This window comes from Nesoenas mayeri (assembly GCF_963082525.1).
Source record: "Nesoenas mayeri genome assembly, chromosome: 12".
In the NCBI taxonomy this organism is placed as follows: domain Eukaryota; kingdom Metazoa; phylum Chordata; class Aves; order Columbiformes; family Columbidae; genus Nesoenas; species Nesoenas mayeri.
Window position 1 is genome coordinate 2,801,727 of NC_137547.1, and position 18,203 is coordinate 2,819,929.

The 18,203-nt window shown below is 42.6% G+C and overlaps 2 protein-coding genes across 4 annotated transcripts in view; one reads left to right on the forward strand and one right to left on the reverse strand.

Annotated features, from left to right (window-relative positions):
• Positions 1-16,326, reverse strand: part of ITFG1 (integrin alpha FG-GAP repeat containing 1) — an 87,749-nt gene extending 71,423 nt beyond the window's left edge. The window contains exons 1-6 of one of the 3 annotated variants that reach the window (XM_080351892.1): positions 16,091-16,326; positions 12,537-12,609; positions 11,063-11,208; positions 9,341-9,398; positions 7,665-7,739; positions 2,409-2,503 (exon numbers count right to left, since the gene is read on the reverse strand). In XM_080351892.1, coding sequence (XP_080208018.1) covers positions 2,409-2,503; positions 7,665-7,739; positions 9,341-9,398; positions 11,063-11,208; positions 12,537-12,609; positions 16,091-16,259 — 616 coding nt within the window. In that variant the 5' untranslated portion in view covers positions 16,260-16,326. The other 2 variants (XM_080351894.1, XM_080351893.1) reach the window with 2 other exon arrangements.
• Positions 16,324-18,203, forward strand: part of PHKB (phosphorylase kinase regulatory subunit beta) — a 77,893-nt gene continuing 76,013 nt past the window's right edge. The window contains 1 exon segment of the mRNA XM_080351895.1: positions 16,324-16,591. Coding sequence (XP_080208021.1) covers positions 16,498-16,591 — 94 coding nt within the window. The 5' untranslated portion in view covers positions 16,324-16,497.

The window sequence follows — 18,203 nt, forward strand, 5'->3', positions numbered from 1 at the left end:
AACAACAAGTAAAGATGGTGGATTCTGGAGGTTTGTTATAGTTTTGTGTGTACAAAAAGATATCTCCATATTCATTAATAGTACCATTGCCAGTGAGTAAATACTCTGATTTTTTTCAGTCATAAAGTACCACAGCGGCATCAAATGACATGATGAAGTCTTTTGGACAACAGGAGTTCTGCATGGAGACTATTCCCCTGCATCCTCATTAATGCCTCCCTCCTAATTAATAGAGTGTGTACCAGGAGCTGTTCTTGGGGAGGTTTTGTTCCAGCTCAGCAGCGCAGGTGAGCTGGATCCGCTGCACCACTGACTGCAGTGATGAACCGCCAGGAATGTGCTGACAGGACCCAGCCACCTCTGACTTTTCATTTTGGCAGCGGTCTTGGAATAACACGTCAGCCGTGAAGTATCAGATATCACCCATAAGGTGTTATTTTTCAGCAACATATGCCTTGTTTGCAGTTGGGTCCATTTTCATAGGGGCAGCAAAAAAACCCAATTTATCATTGCCATCTTAGGAGTAAAAAAAATACTTTAAAGAAAATTATTCTATGGTAATATTTTCTCCAAATTTTCTTCTCAGAATGAATGATTTTCCTTGAATTTTTCCTCAGGTTGCTGGAAGGTAACACATATTTGAGCCTGAGGTATTATATCCCTGCTGTTACAAGCAAATCAAAGTCGAGATCTTTCTATGGGGAGTGCTTCACAGAAGCTTCTATTTACATCTCGAGGTATTAATGTACATGTGAATCTATAACAGCTCCCAACTCTCGTTTCTATTTAACAGGGGAAACTCTGTATATCACTGGCACTAAGTGGAACTCCCCAGCCATTCTTCAGACTCTTGGCTGTCACAAAAACCTTTGTGTACTCTCGCAAAAATTGCTCAGTCTGTGACTGATCTACATAACTTCTCACTGCTACCTACCTGCGAGTTTTGATTTCAATATATTAATTGTAAATGGTACCTGGAGTGCTCATTGACACTGCCTGTGCCACTAAAACAAAATTCCAAAGGATTTATAGAACTAAGCGTGTTAGAAGTGGTTATTATATGACACTGATTGTGGTAAGCAACTGTATATTTGATTTTCCAGTTGGAATTTCCACTTGACAGCTTCATGCAGCAACATGCCAGAACCGAATATTACGGTCTGACTGTGCGCTAAAGCAATTAACTTAATCCCCAACATTTCTAGGCATCTTAATTAAATTTATGGACTCTTTCCTCTCTCATTCTCATGCTACTAAATAGGAAAAGTTCCCTTTCCAAAATTACTATATATTAATTGATGTACATTGAACACTAGAAGATAAAGCATTTCAGAATTCATCTACTATGTGAAGAAATTAAGTTTGGCACAATATTTAAATGCGCTTAGAAGTATGAACCAGGTATGGATGTGTGTAGAATTGTGCCCCTGAGGGTGGTGAGAGCCTGGCCCAGGTTGGCCAGAGAGGTGGTGGATGAACCATCCCTGGAGACATCCCAGGCCAGGCTGGACGGGGCTCTGAGCAACCTGAGCTGGTGAAGATGTCCCTGCTCATGGCAGGGGGCACTGGGGAGCTGGGGAGGCCCTTCAGCACAAACCATCTGTGATTCTATGTAAGTGATAAATAGATTCGTGGTCATAATTGAAAGCTAAATTGCATTGTGTATTTCACAAAACAAACAAACAAAAAACCCAAACCAAAACACAAACCACAAAGCCACCCTCAAAGGAAGAATACAGTTGATGCACCATAAGAAAAGCCATCTCCAGTACTCAATTGCGAATACTGAATTACAAATAGGTTATAGGATTGCTCTAATAGAAGAATAAAGTTTCACACGCTATTTGCTCAATCACTGATAGAATGAACTACAAGATAGAATGAAATCATATTGCAATTTTCACAAAATGAATATTAAGTCCAGTCTTGAAAACACTTCTCAATTAATTATAAAACCATTTACGGACTCAAATGAAGAAAATGCAGCCCCAGCCTCACCTCCAATTCAATTGCAAACTGGGTACCAGAGTAGAGCATCATGGAGCACAAGGAACAATGCCCTACTAGGGAACACTAATTATCCAGAGCAAGCACTGGTTCTGATTCAACAATCATCAAGAAGTAGAAAATATAATCAGGTTATTAATTTTGGCAGTCATTTTTAAAACCCAGAATTTTCACACTGTAGATATCAGAACAAAATAATTTTTAAAACCCCACGAAAACAAAAACAACAACAAAAACCAGAAGTAGCCAAGTCTTGTACTTGCTGAAGACACCATTCCAGAATGAACCCTTTACAACCATCGATCAAAGTTACTAAAAAATTGGAAGGAAATTGCAATATATTACATTGTATACTTAGTGATACATAATTGAAGAAGGTCTTTACCACTTCTGTGACTTACCAGCAGTGAAGTCATTATTTAAATCTATAAAGGCATGAGAGTGCGGTATATACATTCTACTGGGAGTTTCCAACGTAGCATGTGATGATAAGTTCCTACAGACAAGAATAAAAAGCAGTACATTTCATCAGTGCTCAAGGACTGCCAATCATTATATACCTTTTAAAAATACTGTGAAACTTTACATAAAATTGAACACAAAGCATGTTCTCCCAATGCTAAATTACTACTTAGATTACAATATACTAAGTGACTGGAGTAATTGTTTGAAAGACTGTGCAGGATGATCCGCAGCACAGAGGCCTCACTTAGATTCTATTTCTAAATTTCTAAATCTATTTCTAAAGCAACTACCCACCCAGTGGAACTACCCACACAGTAAAATGTAGAGCCCAGACTTGGGGTGTAACCCTTGAGCCACCCAGCGCTGTCCTCCCTGGGTTCCTCAAGCAGTTTTACCCTCAGTACTTCTGAAAACTACTGCAGGATTCATAAAGATGAGCAACAATGGACATAATTACGTGGTATTAAAGCAGCTCCTGTCCGCTGCATGTAAATTGACTTTATTTTCAGTCACTTAAAAAAAATCAACATAAGAATTAAACTCTCACATTACAGAATCACAGAATCGACTGGGCTGGAAAAGACCTGAGAGATCATCCAGTCCAACCCTTGGTCCAGCTCCAGTCCATTGACTAGATCATGGCACTAAGTGCCATGTCCAATCTCAGTTTACAAACCTCCAGGGCCGGTGAGTCCAGCACCTCCCTGGGCAGCCATTCCAATGCCTGACCACTCTCTCTGCACAGAATTGCTTTCTAATCTCCAGCCTCAATTTCCCCTGGCAGAGTTGAAGCCCATGGCCCCTTGTCCTATTGCTGATGCCTGGGAGAAGAGACCAACCTCCCCCTGGCTAGAACTGCCCTTCAGGTGGTTCTAGAGAGTGCTGAGCTCAGCTCTGAGCCTCCTCTTCTCCAGACTAAACAAGCCCAGCTCCCTCAGCCTCTCCCCACAGGTCTTGTGTTCAAGTCCCTTCCCCAGTCTTGTTGCTCTTCTCTGGACCCGCTCCAGCACTTCAATCTCTTTCCTGACCCGAGGGCCCAGAACTGAACACAATACTCCAGGTGTGGCCTCCCCAATGCAGAGCACAGGGGAAGGATCCCTGCCCTTGTCCTGCTGACCACGCTACTTTGGATACAGGACAGGACACCACTGGCCTTCTTGGCCACCTGGGCACACTGTTGGCTCATGTTGAGCTTCCTGTCCATTAGTCCCCCCAGGTCCCTTTCTGCCTGGCTGCTCTCCAGCCACTCTGCGCCCAGCCTGGAGCGCTGCAGGGGTTGTTGTGGCCAAAGTGCAGGACCCGGCACTTGGCCTTGTTGAGCCTCATCCCATTGGAATCAGCCCATTTTTCTAGTCTATCCAGATCGCTCTGCAGAGACTCCTGCCTGCCAGCAGCTCCACACTCCCTCCCAACTTGGTGTCATTCTGATGGACTAGAGGCTCATTACGTCATTTCCCAAACAGGTGATGCTTTCATTTCATTCTTTATAAACACGCTCTGCTGGTTCCTGCTCTAAAAATGACTGAACTTCCCGTAAACCTCCCTATTAGCAGCACAATGGAACATAACAAATCCTTCAAAAGTCAAAGCATTGAATCATCGGATATGTTATTTTCAGAACCCTTAGCTAATACACTCAGAAAAATCTCAATTTGCACTGTATGATAGCAGGACAGTTTATTATTACTGTCTGGAATGACTTTGTTTATTCCACTGACATTACATACATATTATTAAAGTCCTCATGTTCTGTGACTCATTTTATGTTAAGTAAAAAAAAAACCAAAACACCAGAAGCTTTTGATGAGTTCCCAGAGATCATAACTAAGTCTTAGGAACACTAAATAGAATTACTTAATCTTAAAAAAAAAAAAACCAAACATTTTATATAGGTTTTTCTATGTATTCAGTTTTGAAGATAACTAAGAAAGCTATACAGCTCTGGTATAAACTTAAAACCATTTTAGATTAAAAATAGAAATTGCTTTTCTAAGCAGGTGACATAAAGCTGTTTTCCACATACAAGACATGGCTTTTGGTGTCACCTGTAGCACTCAGTCTCACTTCAAATTGTAACATGTAAGTTTATTTGTAGCCTAATGCTACTGAAAGGATTTCTTCAATAGAATTAAACAAATCCCTCCCATTTTTCCATATCTTCAAAAGCTCAGAACATTTTTTAATATATAGTCATTGCAGGGTGTTGAGAAGCACCCTTGTGAGTTTGAAATCTCTGTTCCATAAGCCAGCAATTTAAATAAAAGTAATGATCATAAAATTCAAGTTGGAATTAATAACCAAAACCACGTTGCCAAGAAGGGTATAGTTTCCATTTACACATCTAAATGTTATTTACCCCACATCACTTCTGAGCCATCCCTGGGGAAGACACCCAGTTACGGATTTGTTAAACAGACTGGTGGGGTCTGGGGGACAACCCTTACTTCAACATTTCTGAAGGGCGACAGAGATACAGGATAGAAAACGGATCTGTTGTTGCCATAGAGACAGAGAAACCATCTCGTCCTGTCTGCAGTGCTAAGAGCAGCCAAAGGCACAGAGAACGCACATGCTTCCTAATACACACTTCATTTTAAAATAAACTAACATACCGGTTGTGTGTGAACCTGAACCGCCTGTGACCAACACCAGGATTGCTCCTGACACACACAGCTGCAGGTTTCTATGGTCATGGTACTAAACGACATTCAAGACAACCCTATCAAGCTCATCAAAATGCTGCAAAACAGCAAGTTAGAAGATGCAAAGTTCTTCAAACAACTGATTTACAGGTCCAGTCCACTAAGAAAATACAAGCCCAGTTTCTAATTTTTCCAAGAGTGGTTTTCATATCATCACAAAGCTAAGAACAATGCATTTATCTTGATATTTATAATCCAACTCACATCGAAAAATAATTTCAGCTATCTTTTGAGCACATCCTTTGACAATTGAGAGAAAATCGTCTAAATCAGGTAGAGAGTTCTAATTCAAGTATCCCTCTTTTGAGGCTGCTTTCTTTTTCAGAGAATGCCCAGACCCACAACACTATCAATGAAGTTCTTCTTTACGAAAGACAAAGGTTAAACATCTGCTAAGTTCAGTTTGGCATTTCACAGAAAGAGATGCACAGAGCCCTAGTTTTAGTTCTTAAAAAAAAGTCATCCTGTTTGGTAATGAAACTTGCACTGACTCAGAGCCACACAGTGACCTTGGATACAAATACATGAAGCCAAAACTTGCTTTTTCTTTATCAGATGACCAACTTCAAAAGCAGAAAAACTGAATGGAACGCAAACTGTCCTCCAGGGTCCAGCAATATTTTTAACAAATAACCTACAACTTGTTTTCAAAAGAGATATTTAAAGTTATTTGGCATCTTGCTACTTTTAATTTTTTTGTTTAGAGACGGGTTCTTCTGAGTCAGTACAGATCCACCCTTCTGTTGTGCTTTTATTTCAGCATTCACATCCAGAACAGTTAAACAAAAATGAACCTTTGCATAGTCCTTTCTAAACATTTAAACATGCCATTAAAGCAGTCATTGTTATCCCAGTATTTGCTAGCTCGTCCCATTCTAGACACGCCAGGGCTGGCAGAAACTTCAATAACAAAGCTCAGTCCCCTTTTCTGCAGTTTCATCTCATGAGACTCGCTCAACGTCTGTTTGTGGAGGAGCAGCCTGGGCCGCTGCGCACACCGGAGCTGTGACACGAGCCCTTCCACACACACTCCTATCGCTACTGCAACTCACCTCTGCCTCACGTCTCTTTATGAGCCCTTCCCCAATAAACACACCAAATACTTTCCTCAATATATAGCTGTCCTGGTTTTGTTATAAACAAGACCAGTTCTCTTTTAGTGATTTCTCTTTCAGCTCAGTTCTTTAGGTGGCTGCACTTTGCTGAGTTTTAGCTGCATGTTTTTCCTCAGATGCTGCACTCGGTGCTGATAAGAGACCAAGGGAATGCTGAAGAAGCTCGTGTTTAGATTTATGACTGTGGTAGCCAAGAAAGACTGGTAAGTTTTCCCCCGTTCCGTTGTGAGGGGGCGTGTTTGAGGAGGGTGGATGAACAGGTGACTAAAACAGACCAGCAGAAGTATTCCATCCCATAATCGTCATACCCCCTATGTAAGAGGGTGATCACAGGGTCACTCTCTCTTCGCCCATGGGCGGCATCCAGAGAGGCCCCGTCTGTCTGTCTGTCTGTGACCCGCAGCCCTCAGGCCCTGCATCCTGCACCAGGTTCCGTTTGCTGTGCAGTCCCGCCCGTGGCTTCCGGGGCCTGAGCTGCAGCTGCTGGAGCCGCCAGCCCCGCAGCCCCAGCGCTGCTGCTGAGGGATGCAGCGCCACAGCCAGCACTGCACACTGCGTTTGGATGGTTTGTACGTATATGCTCTATTTATTAGTAGCATTAGCAAAACCCTTTAAAACTCTCCAACTTGAAGTCCAAGTCTCTCTTCCTTTCCCCTTATGTTTCCGATCATCTTTCCAAACTAAAGGAAGGGGTGGCGGGAAATGACGGGATAACAGGGAGCGTCTGCCACAGTTTATTGCCGCTTTGCCTTAAACCTTGACAATAGCTTATATCCTCACACCTTGCGCTCCCCATTCCCACGTTGTCTGACCTTCCCGTTACAACTAATTTCCTAGATAAGAGCTGACATTTTTAAGTTTACGCCAAAGTCTTGCACATTTTCCTTTTGCCATCCCTTACAAGATCTGTTCCAGTACTTCTCACATCATCAGCCTGTCACTTCTTCTATAAGACTAAGTGCAGCTGAAGTTCTACAGATGTTACTTGAAAATCTTTGCTTTGTATTTTTATACAGCACAGAATTCCATAAAACAGATAATAAATTTCAAAGTGTACTAAACAAAGGAGACTATAACTTTTCCAAGAAACAATTATCTGATTTCTTATGTCAAATAACAGGGGTCTTGTTTTCTCGGTTCTCATGGAACATCTGCTTCCCCTACAAAACAACTATTTCCCCTATAAACTAAGAATTTAAAAAATGAGATGCAGACTGTCATAGAATATTTAAAGATGCACATGGAAATGAGAGAAGATTCCAATGTTTGCACAGTTCCAGTTAAACAGGAGCCTTATGCCTCTAATAAGAACAGAAGTGGATGCACCAGGAGTAACTTCTTGAAATTCATGCTAACAAACAAACACTTAACTTACCCGCCCAGAAATACCTGTGGCTTGTTTGAATCGCTTATGACACCAAACACGTCAGGAATCAAGTCTCCATTAAAGCTGAAAATGCAAAACAATTTCAGTAGCGCCTGAGCCATTCCAGGAGCTGCCATTAGCTGTTCTTTAGTGAACCTGTACTTGGTTATTTGGCATTTCCCCACCCAGCTATGAAGAATGTTCAGCTGTGTCACCTTTTCTGAATTCTGGATTGCGGAGCTGCTGGCGGCAGCAGTTTCTGCTGGCGTTCTACACTATGCCATTCCTTTGATTTTTCAGCTCTATTTCCCCTGCCTTTTGTTGAGCATTTCACACAGAGGGAGTCGCACTGTGGAAGGGATATTTGCTCACTCTGATAAGCCAGTAAGGTTTTTGCTTTACAAAGAAAGAATGGCTCTTTTTCTGCATAAAACAGACTACTGAAATAATAATAATAATAAAGCTTATTTAGTGACTATTGCCAGGATGATACAATACACAAGATTTCTAAAGCTGACTGTTATCATAGAATCATTTAGGCTGGAAAAGACCATTAAGAGTCCAACCGTAAACCTAACGCTGCCAAAATAGAGAGTTTCCCCAAACAATTAAATCTGCTGTCAGTTTGATCTACTTCCTCCTTTAATATTTGCTAAGATACTAAAGTAGTCCTGAAAAGACTTTTTTGGTTTAAGATTAGGATTCTAAAATGTGTATGGTAAAAACACATTAAAAATTCTTCTTTGAAAATGTAGCTGGCCATAAAACACTCCAACTAAAATGACTGATGATGTCATTTTTATAATAACTTGTATATCTTCCATCAAAATTAATCATGTAGCTTATAGCATTTTGCCTCCTTTATAGTCCCACATTAAAAAACAAAGGCAAAACCAATGAGGGAACATGAGGGAACACATACTGCAAATCACCCAAACTTTAAGATAACATGTTGTCAGAACTGCACTATATATGAAATATTAAAGACAAATAAAGCAAAGCAGCATTTGATTCTGTAAGAACTGCTCCTGGGCAAGTTCAAACTAAAATTCAGTTGATTGCATATGTTCTCTATTTTAACAGTCAAGAGCAGCACAAGTTTTCTTCACAGGAAGAAAATAACTTTTTACCTTCATATTTATTTTACCAAAAGATTTGTGCCATAAAAGTCCTGATGAAAAAGTACAGTTGGCCTTTCCCTCCACTTGTATATGAATTCTGAGTATCCCACAGTGCGTCGTGGGTGGAACACGACACAATTACTGTGTTGGTTCTCTCCCGTGAGAGCACAACTGACACACTAACCTGTTACAAGTCATGGCGCAATTTTCAATCAATGAAGTTGTACAGTTCCTACAGTTTCCTCTCTCTCACTACATCATTCTTTGCCAGTGGATGTTAAATATTGGTAAACTTCTGCTATCTATTACTCTCAAATAAAGTTATCACTTTCCTTAGTTTCCTCTGTGTTTTTATTCAGATTGCAAACATCTATTTAAAACAATGTTTCATCATCTCTTTTTTAATGTTTCATCATCTTTTGTTAGACCAGTTGATAGTGCACAAATCACCCTGTTCTTAAAAGATAAATATATTTTAATGCTAAAATTTGAAACACATGCTCTTTAAGTTGCTCTTGGTCACCATTGTAAATATTGTTTTCTAATAAAGTAGGTCATACTTACTCCATTACAAGAGGCTCATCATGAAAAGTCTTATTTAGCATAATTTTATGGTTAAGATCTGAAAATAGAAAATATTAGTTTGATTCAGTTACCAATATGTTAAACGACAGTTGCATTTTTACCTTAGATATAATTCTTCTATTTACAAGCATTAATGTTATGATTAAAAAAAAACAAAAATAAAAATCGGCCACCACGGACCATAACCAACCACACAGCTCCCTGAAACCATGCACGAACGGTGAGTTACCATTAAAACACTGAAGCTTCTCCAAACACTTCAGCAAATTATCCTAAATAGATCTTAGTGAAATCTGTTTATATGTACAACTGCAATCACACAGACACACGAAATCCGAAATAGCTGGGATGACGACAATCTAAAAGTTTAATACTGTACATAAGACCTCCGTTTAATGCTTTGTCACTGTAAAAAACACTCTTCATCATATACACCAAGTGTTTGAAAGGAGGATTAGAGGTAGATTGCCTACATGGGAAGTGCAGATTTTAAGTCCCAATGAGGTTATCAACTCTCAGACTTTACTTTTACTTGTAACCCCAGCTCCTTGCCACATCATCCCCTTTTCCTTTATCTCTCTGTAAGGTTTCTGTTCTTCCCAGCTCCCACTTTTCCCATTCCAGTGCCCTCCTGTTGACTTCTCACACCCATGTTACCCAATCAGCACCACACACCTTCCCGGCAGCCTCACTACGTACCAACCACGTCCTGAATTCTTCACCTCTGACTCCTCTTCTAAGCCCCATATGCTCATTGTGCCTCTCCCAATATTTGTTTATTCAGAAGGAAGACAGCATAAATTAATCCAATCCTTCATATTCTTCCCAATAGCTCCAGTTCCCTTTAAGCCTGACCCAGTACACTTTCCCAGGGTGCTTGTGTCATCAATGACTAAAGCCAGAAGCAAAAGGTATCTCAAACCACCACTTGCCCCACCTGTAACTATTTTATAACAGTTGTGATTATTCTTCAGTAGTTTTTGTGGATTTAAGAGTATTGCCTTTGGCTTTTCTGTCCGTCAAAGCCTGAACTCCTCCCCAAACCCCTTCCTAGCAAAGTCAACAGAAAACAGAAGAGACTTCAAGAGTTCACAGACCCCATAACTCGATCCTACAACAGAACCAGCTGCACTGGAACGCTGCTAAAAGGCTCTTGGAAACTCAATTCTAAAGTTCTTGAAAACTTCCAGTGACAGAGACTCTAAAAACCTCTCTACCAAAACCTACTTTAGTGTGTCACCATCTTCAAAGAATTTAGCTAAACAGAAATAAGAGCGTTATATTACTGTGGGTAAGTTTAGGTATGGTATTTTTTAAGTTTGCGCACTAAACTTCACACCAGGTTCGCAGCACATTTTCAATTCAAGAGAAGTCTTTTGAGATAATCTTTGTGATGCTGACATGCATGACGGGGACACCATGAGAAGCAGCTCTTCAGTTAACAGGTTACTGTCAAACTATAATATTGTTTGGTTATGTCTGTTGTGTGATATAAAGCAAGAGTTTTAGCTTTGCTCCCATTAACTGTGAAATACAGCTCAACAGCATGAGAATATATGGTATGAACGTGAATAGCTGCTACTCCCTATTTCAGTTGTAAAAACAATCACTACACTGTAAAACGAGTTATAACTTTCTGACAATACTTTGAATTATTAAAAAGACTAACAATTTTAGTAATAAGCAGTCTCAGCAACTCACCCAATGTTTGGTTGTGTCCCCAGAAAATAAACACTGAAAGTTCATCTCTGCCATGACTTTGTGCCTGGGTAGTCAGGAGAACGTCCATTTGTGAATCACCATCATAATCTCCAGGAACTACACTGGTTATGGTGACACCGAGAGATCTACAATTAAACAAAAAACCCCACGTGCAAATAACTGTACAAATGTGTATATGAAAATTGAAAGTACTTATATGCAAAAGTAACTTTAAATCAAGCATTCTGCAAGCTGTCTTCCTCCAAGGAGGATGACATTCTGAACTCTAAACTTCAGCCAAAGGGCATTTTTCAGCCATACCCTGTCAGTTAACACTACCCGGACTTCATTAAATCCCTTCATTTGCTGTAGAACTGGCCACAAGCAACGTATTTCAGAGAGCAGGATCTTTTGGTTGCATTCCAAGAGCAAGACCATGAAGCAACAGCAAGAGTCAGACACATAGCTCAGACTTTTTAAAGACTATGTCAGCTCCTCCAATCTCCTGCCACATCTTACCATTCCTTTGAATGGTAACAAACGTTTGTTTGTTCTCTTGATCTTTTTTCACTTGGCTAGCTACTCAGAGACTCTGCTTTACACACACAAACATTAAGAATTAAACGCAGATAATTTCTAATGCACTGAACAAATTAGCTCCTTCCAAGACAGGAGGGAATAAGGACAAATAAAAATATGTAGAACTATAGAAGATGAAGCTGAGTTATAACAGCAATTTAACTTTTAACAGACATAATACTATGGTTAGCATTATTCATAAGCAATAACATATCTTGTAATAATATGATGGTTAATATTATGATTAAAATATATAGCTACATAAACACAGATTGTTTTACAGTTATTAAAAAATGATCCTCTTTTAAAAGCCACATTTTAACTTCAGAAAGAAACAGATCTCTACACAGAAATACCAGAGCATTGCTCTCCGTTACTCTTTCGAAAGCAGATACGGGCTGGATTCTGTTAGTAACTACAGCAACTACAAGAATTTCCCTGAAAACATGTCTTGGGACTGGGACTAACGCTGCGTGCCAAGAAGACTTGATCCATGATATGGAACGATAGTTTGCTTTACTAGGAAATAAAGTCCTGAAAAAACAAGTCAACTGCAAACATACTCAAAGATATTGGTATTTTTAATACTAATTAGAGGACAAAGTCCCAAAGCATAGAAATGCCACACCTGTTAGTTAACAACATGAACAACAAAACTCATGCCACAAATTCTGTCATCTGACCCACAAAATCCAAACAAATCAAATAAAAAATGTATCAGGAGATTTATCAGGGAAGTGGTCTAAGAACTGGAGCTCTAAGGGCAACTGAACAGCGGAGTCAAACCAATAACCACAGCACAGACAATTCTCACCATGCTCCCAGTGACTGCAGACATGCACTTTCAAGAAAAAGAGCCACTTGTGTTGTTTCACCATTGAATATCAATACTTACTTCATGGGTAACTTCACACGGGGCTTAAAGTAGGGTTCCTTTTGGTCAGCCAAAAAGATAATCAGCTCATTTCCTGCAAAAGCAAGGAAGACAAATAACAGAGGAGAACTGTAAGTGGCTTACAGACAAAAACAACCTTTGAAAAGCTATGCCACAAATAGTCACTCCTCACAGTAGGAAAACCTTTGAAAGACCTCCCATACAACTCCATCCTCCTCATCCAAAGGGGAGCAAAAGGAGTCAATACAACCCACCAACCTCATGCCATCTCACAGGAACACTGATAGCAAGAGCCTTCCGTGGGGCTTAGTGTGAGAGCTTTCTCTCTGCTATTGTTACCACATCACTTGAAACACAACTTCCTGTAGCGAGTTAAGAAACAGTACATATGGAAAAATAGTAGGCTTCAGTTCCATACAAACAATTAAAGCTTAAAAGCTAACTCAAATGAATTCTGTTAATATGGTCTCTGACATCGCAGGATCTGACATTGCTTTCCCATGTCAGCTGACAAAAGCCCTTTAAGTGAAGTTCACAGAAGTGACCTGGCTGCCTGCAGCACTCCCTTCTTTAGAGGCAACGATACAAGCCACCTTCCTTGAATTATTTCAGGAAGATCTAAATCAAAACCTATACTTTGTGTTTCACAAATAACTAAAATTTGGGGAAGGAAAAAAAAAAAAAAACACCTGAACAATGAAATGTATTTTCAGTCAGTAAATCATAATACACATGCACTTACTTCTGCAATAATAGTTCACGGCTAAAGAAAGAAATACAGTTTTTTTACTCATTCTTTTTTATGTTTGTTTTCTGCATTCTCCAAGAAACTCACCTCTAGCAGCCCAAACTGCAAGAACTAGGTTACCTAATCAGAAATAATTCCATGGCTCCAAACTGGAGCCACCACAGTAGATTCTATGAGCATCACTCTGTGGCAGAGGTCACAGTGAAAGTGCAGAATACAAACTTTCTGGCTTTGAAAGAAAAAAAGACAACTGGCACAAACAGATTTTCCAAGGAGAATACGCCAGCAAATGAGTAAGTGAAAACAAAGCCTTCCAAAATGGATAGGGGCGACTAGTGCAGTCCCATCTGGCACGAAGATAAAGCCTGGCCTAGACTTTCACCTGCCTTTGTATCATCAATGTGGTAAAGTAATAATGATGATGAAAAAACAAACATGGTTTTACATATACCAGGTTCCAAGACAGTCATACCACTCAGAAATGAGATTTTATGCTCACTAAAGGTAGGTTTATGAAAATACCAGCTCAGAGCTCATCAATATTCAAAACAAACTGACTCCTGGAAATTATTAGATGAATAGAAAACAAAATCACTATGCCACTACATCAATCCACAGTGCACTCATCCTAGACGCTATGTGCAGTTCTCATCCTCTCATCTTAACAATAAAGAATAAAGGAAAAAAAGTACATGAGAAAGAAAAAACTGAGCAGCTTCCAGGCAAACAACAATTATGTGGATTAGAAATCTTGAGCCTGAACACGTGAGTGAGGATAGCACAGAAGTTTTCAAGCTGGCCGGTGCAATGCAGCCGGGTGGGGAACGCTCACTCGCTGCCTGTGCTGCTGGAAGAGGCACCAAGCACAACCAGAGCTGGTGGGCTACACAGGCCCGCAGCACAATCCCCCTCACCTTCATCACCCCTGGTTTGTGCACACACAATTCCATTTATTCACATATATTAGTGTCAGAAATTGGCTAAACCCAAGGCCCCTTGGTAATTTTGAATTGTTCTTGCAACAAGATACTTCTGAGATACTTTTGATACTCTTACATTTAGCTGGTTTACTCTCTTACAAAGGCCTGAGTAACAGGTATCTGAGCATAGGAAACATAACTCTCACTACAATAAAGTAATTCAAGATCAGAATAGTAATATATATCCAGCAAAAGACCAAAGACATCATCCCAATTTCCTTAGTAAGGGGCAGGATTATGAGGACTGTGCTTCTCTACCAGATCACTGTTGCCCAAAGCCGGGTATTCTCTCCAGCACTCACTTCAGCAACACTGTTTCCAACTGGCTGCTGTTTACTCTGTTTCTTAGAATCCTACTATTCACAATTGGCTATTACTTTTTTTTTTTTTTTAGAAGATGTTCTTTAGATTTTTCAAGCTACTTTTTGTCAATATTGAAATAATGAAAAATGATGTTTTTAAGTATGTTATTTCTGGCTGATTTTTTACGGAGTATCAAACAGTAAAGAAGAAACCAGGAGGCTTATTTCTAAAACTTTTAACTATCCACACTTTTCTATGATTCCACCTGGAAAATAATGAAAATTAACTCTCTTATCATTGATGTTCATTTAAAATCTAATCTTTCGGGGCAATTCTTCAGAAGATGAGCTAGTGGAGCATTTTCAAGAAGCCATACATTTAAATATTGCAACTAGATGGGAAATTCACTCACACTTTGTCAAAGCTATTTAAAGAAACATTTTTGAGACAGAAGGAATAAAAAAGGTAAATTTGAACATAAATTTATTATCTTAATGTGTAGCTTTAAGTCAGTAAAATAATCCAAGATTAATATCTGCAAATAACACTGACCACCAATAAATAAGCTCTGATTTGGGGTGTGCTCATATCTGAAGCCTAAACAGAAACCCATGGCAGATGAGACCTGCATGGAACGGATTTATCCAGCCTTCCACCTTAACATAATGTTTAAAGTAGGATAATATTTAATTTATGCTCCTTACAACTGTGAAACGCTCGTCTCTGTCTCCCAAAATATTGTGAAAGGAGAAAATCCAATTTCAAACAGTCATTAGATTATTTCACAACCATAAGTTCAACTTCAAAGACAAATACTCCTCACGCTATACAAAGCCAGGTTGTAGTGCAAATTGCAAATATCTATTTCCATACAGAAAGTACCTCAGAAGCAAAAAAAAAGTCGAGTTTAGTCTGGGAAATAATTTAATTGCCTGCCCTCATCAGCACTGCGGACAGAGCCGAATGCTGAGGGAGGTGAACAACCAGCAGCTCCTGAGCCAGTGGCCACCGGGCTGGGGGGACCCAGGATCCCAAGAGAGCCCGGCCCTGCTCAACAGGAACAGAATCCGAGAGTGTCAGGGGTTGGAAGGGCCCTGGAAAGCTCATCCAGTGCAATCCCCCCATGGAGCAGGAACACCCAGATGAGGTTACACAGGAAGGTGTCCAGGCGGGTTGGAATGTCTGCACAGAAGGAGACTCCACAACCCCCTGGGCAGCCTGGGCCAGGCTCTGACACCCTCACCCCCAACAAGTTTCTTCTCATCTTTCAATGGAACCTCCTGTGTTCCAGTTTGCACCCATTGCCCCTTGTCCTGTCCCTGGTTGTCACCAGAAGAGCCTGGCTCCATCCTCCTGACACTCCCCCTTTCCATACTGATCCCCATGAAGGAGGTCATTAAAGTGGCCGCTTCGGTGTCACCGTCCCCGCCCGCCCCGGGACGCACCTCAGCAACCGCCCCCACAGGACACGGGGCCCCGGGCGCTCCCGCCCTCCCGAGCGGCGCCGCTCCCCGCTCCCTCACCGCCTCGCAGCACGAACAGGTCCGTCTGCTTGTCCGAGTTGAAGTCCCCGAAGGCCGCCAGGGTCCCGTAGGCCTCGCTGCCGAAGAGCTGCGCCGTGACGTTCTGCAGGGCCGCGCCGGGCGCCACTAGCGCCAGCAGCAGCGCCAGCCCCAGCCCGCCGGGCCCCATCCCGCTGCGTGCGGCCCGGGCCCCGCGTCACTTACGGCAGCGCAGGGTGTGCCCGCCACAGGGCCGGCCCGCTTCCGGGACTGACCCGGCGGCTTTGCGACAGCGGCGTGACGGCCCGAGCGAGTATCTTTACGGCTGGCGCGGGTAACAGGCGAGGTAGCCGCCCGGCTGCTGGCGGTGGGCGAGGACGGCCCGGAAGCGGCACGGCGAGTGGCGGCAGCGGCGGGACCTCGGCGGGATGGCGGCGGCAGCAGCAGCGGCCTCTGCGGCCGCCCATTTGGCCGATGTGAGCTGGAAGATGCTGGAGCTGCGGGCTCGCTCTAAACGTTCAGGTCTGAGCTCTTGGCTCCCTCTGCTCGCAGCGCCTCTCCCCTGCTCACTAACGGCCCCGGTCCCGCTCTCCGGCCCTTTGCCCCCGCCCGCCCCGAGCTCTGCCCGACCTGTGCCTGCTCTGCCCTCCCCTCAGCTCGCCCGTCTCCCCGGCCCTGCCCGCCCGCGCCCGCTGCCCAGAGGCTGCTCCACGGCCCCAGGCTCTGCCCGCTCCTCGGGCCCGACGGGCGCAGCCGGGAATCTCTCAGGGCAGCCGGAATCCCCTCGGAGCAGTGCGATCCTGTCAGGGCCGCTGTGATCCCCTCAGGGCAGTGGGGTCCCCTCAGGGCAGTGAGGTCCCCTCAGAGCAGTGAGATCCCCTCAGGGCAGTGGGGTCCCCTCAGGGCAGTGGGGCCCCCTCAGGGCAGTGGGGCCCCCTCAGGGCAGTGGGGTCCCCTCAGAGCAGTGAGATCCCCTCAGGGCAGTGGGGCCCCCTCAGGGCAGTGGGGCCCCCTCAGGGCAGTGGGGTCCCCTCAGGGCAGTGGGGTCCCCTCAGGGCAGTGGGGTCCCCTCAGAGCAGTGAGATCCCCTCAGGGCAGTGGGGTCCCCTCAGGGCAGTGGGATCCCCCCCTCAGGGCCGCTGTGATCCCCTCAGTGCAATGGGATCCTCTCAGGACAGTGAGATCCTCTCAGGGCTGCTGTGATCCCCTCAGGGCAGTGAGATCCACTCGGGGCAGTGGGATCCCCCTCAGGGCCATGGGCCGGTTGGTCACAGTACTGCTGGTGCAGGCTCTCCCGCGGTGTCCCTGGCCGGGTATTCCTGGCCCGTGTCCCTGGCGGATGAGGGGACTGACAGGTGTCACTTGGCAGTGCGGCTGTAAGAGGAGCTGCTCATGGCCCTGCTGCTGCCTGCGGTTTATAGAGCTGTCGGACAGATGAATTTTAAAATTGCAGGCGCTTACACTAAAGTACTAGCTTTTGCCAGGTTTGCCTTAGATGAAGTTTGTTGTTTTGGTTTTTTTTTAATATGAGAATTTCTTGTTCTGAACTTGGGTTGCTACATTCTGGCCTAAATGCAAGGATGATGTTTACTGAGTGGGCTTGCATTTCCAAAGTTCAAAAAATTACATATTTCTTTTTTTTTTTTTAATAAAATACAGTCTTAGTATGGCTTTAATTGTTAATGTTCTAAAGAAACAGTTTTCCAAATGATCCCTGTGGTGTTTATTTATTAATGTGCTTGTAAAACTCAATCATTATTTCCTTATTTGCATATTTGATTAGTTGTATTGTGGTAGAGACCGATCAGTCAGTGTGAAAAGAAAATGGGACTTCATGAGGGCTCTCATAGACAAAATTGATTGATTAAAGACTGATCTGATTCATATGGCTTTAAAAATTCTGCTTGTGTATAGTATTAATTTGCAAAATACCATCATTAAGATTGTTGAGTAAATGAGTTCTTACTTTGTGGCCAATTATGATGCCATGGTACTATTATCTGAAAATTGATTTATAAATATAGCTATGGAGCTCTACAAAATAAAGTCTGGAACCTGCACATTTGAAGTTTGTGAGTCCTTAGCCATGAGGCAGCATGTTGACTTTGGGCTTCCCATGTGGGCCCTGAGGCTG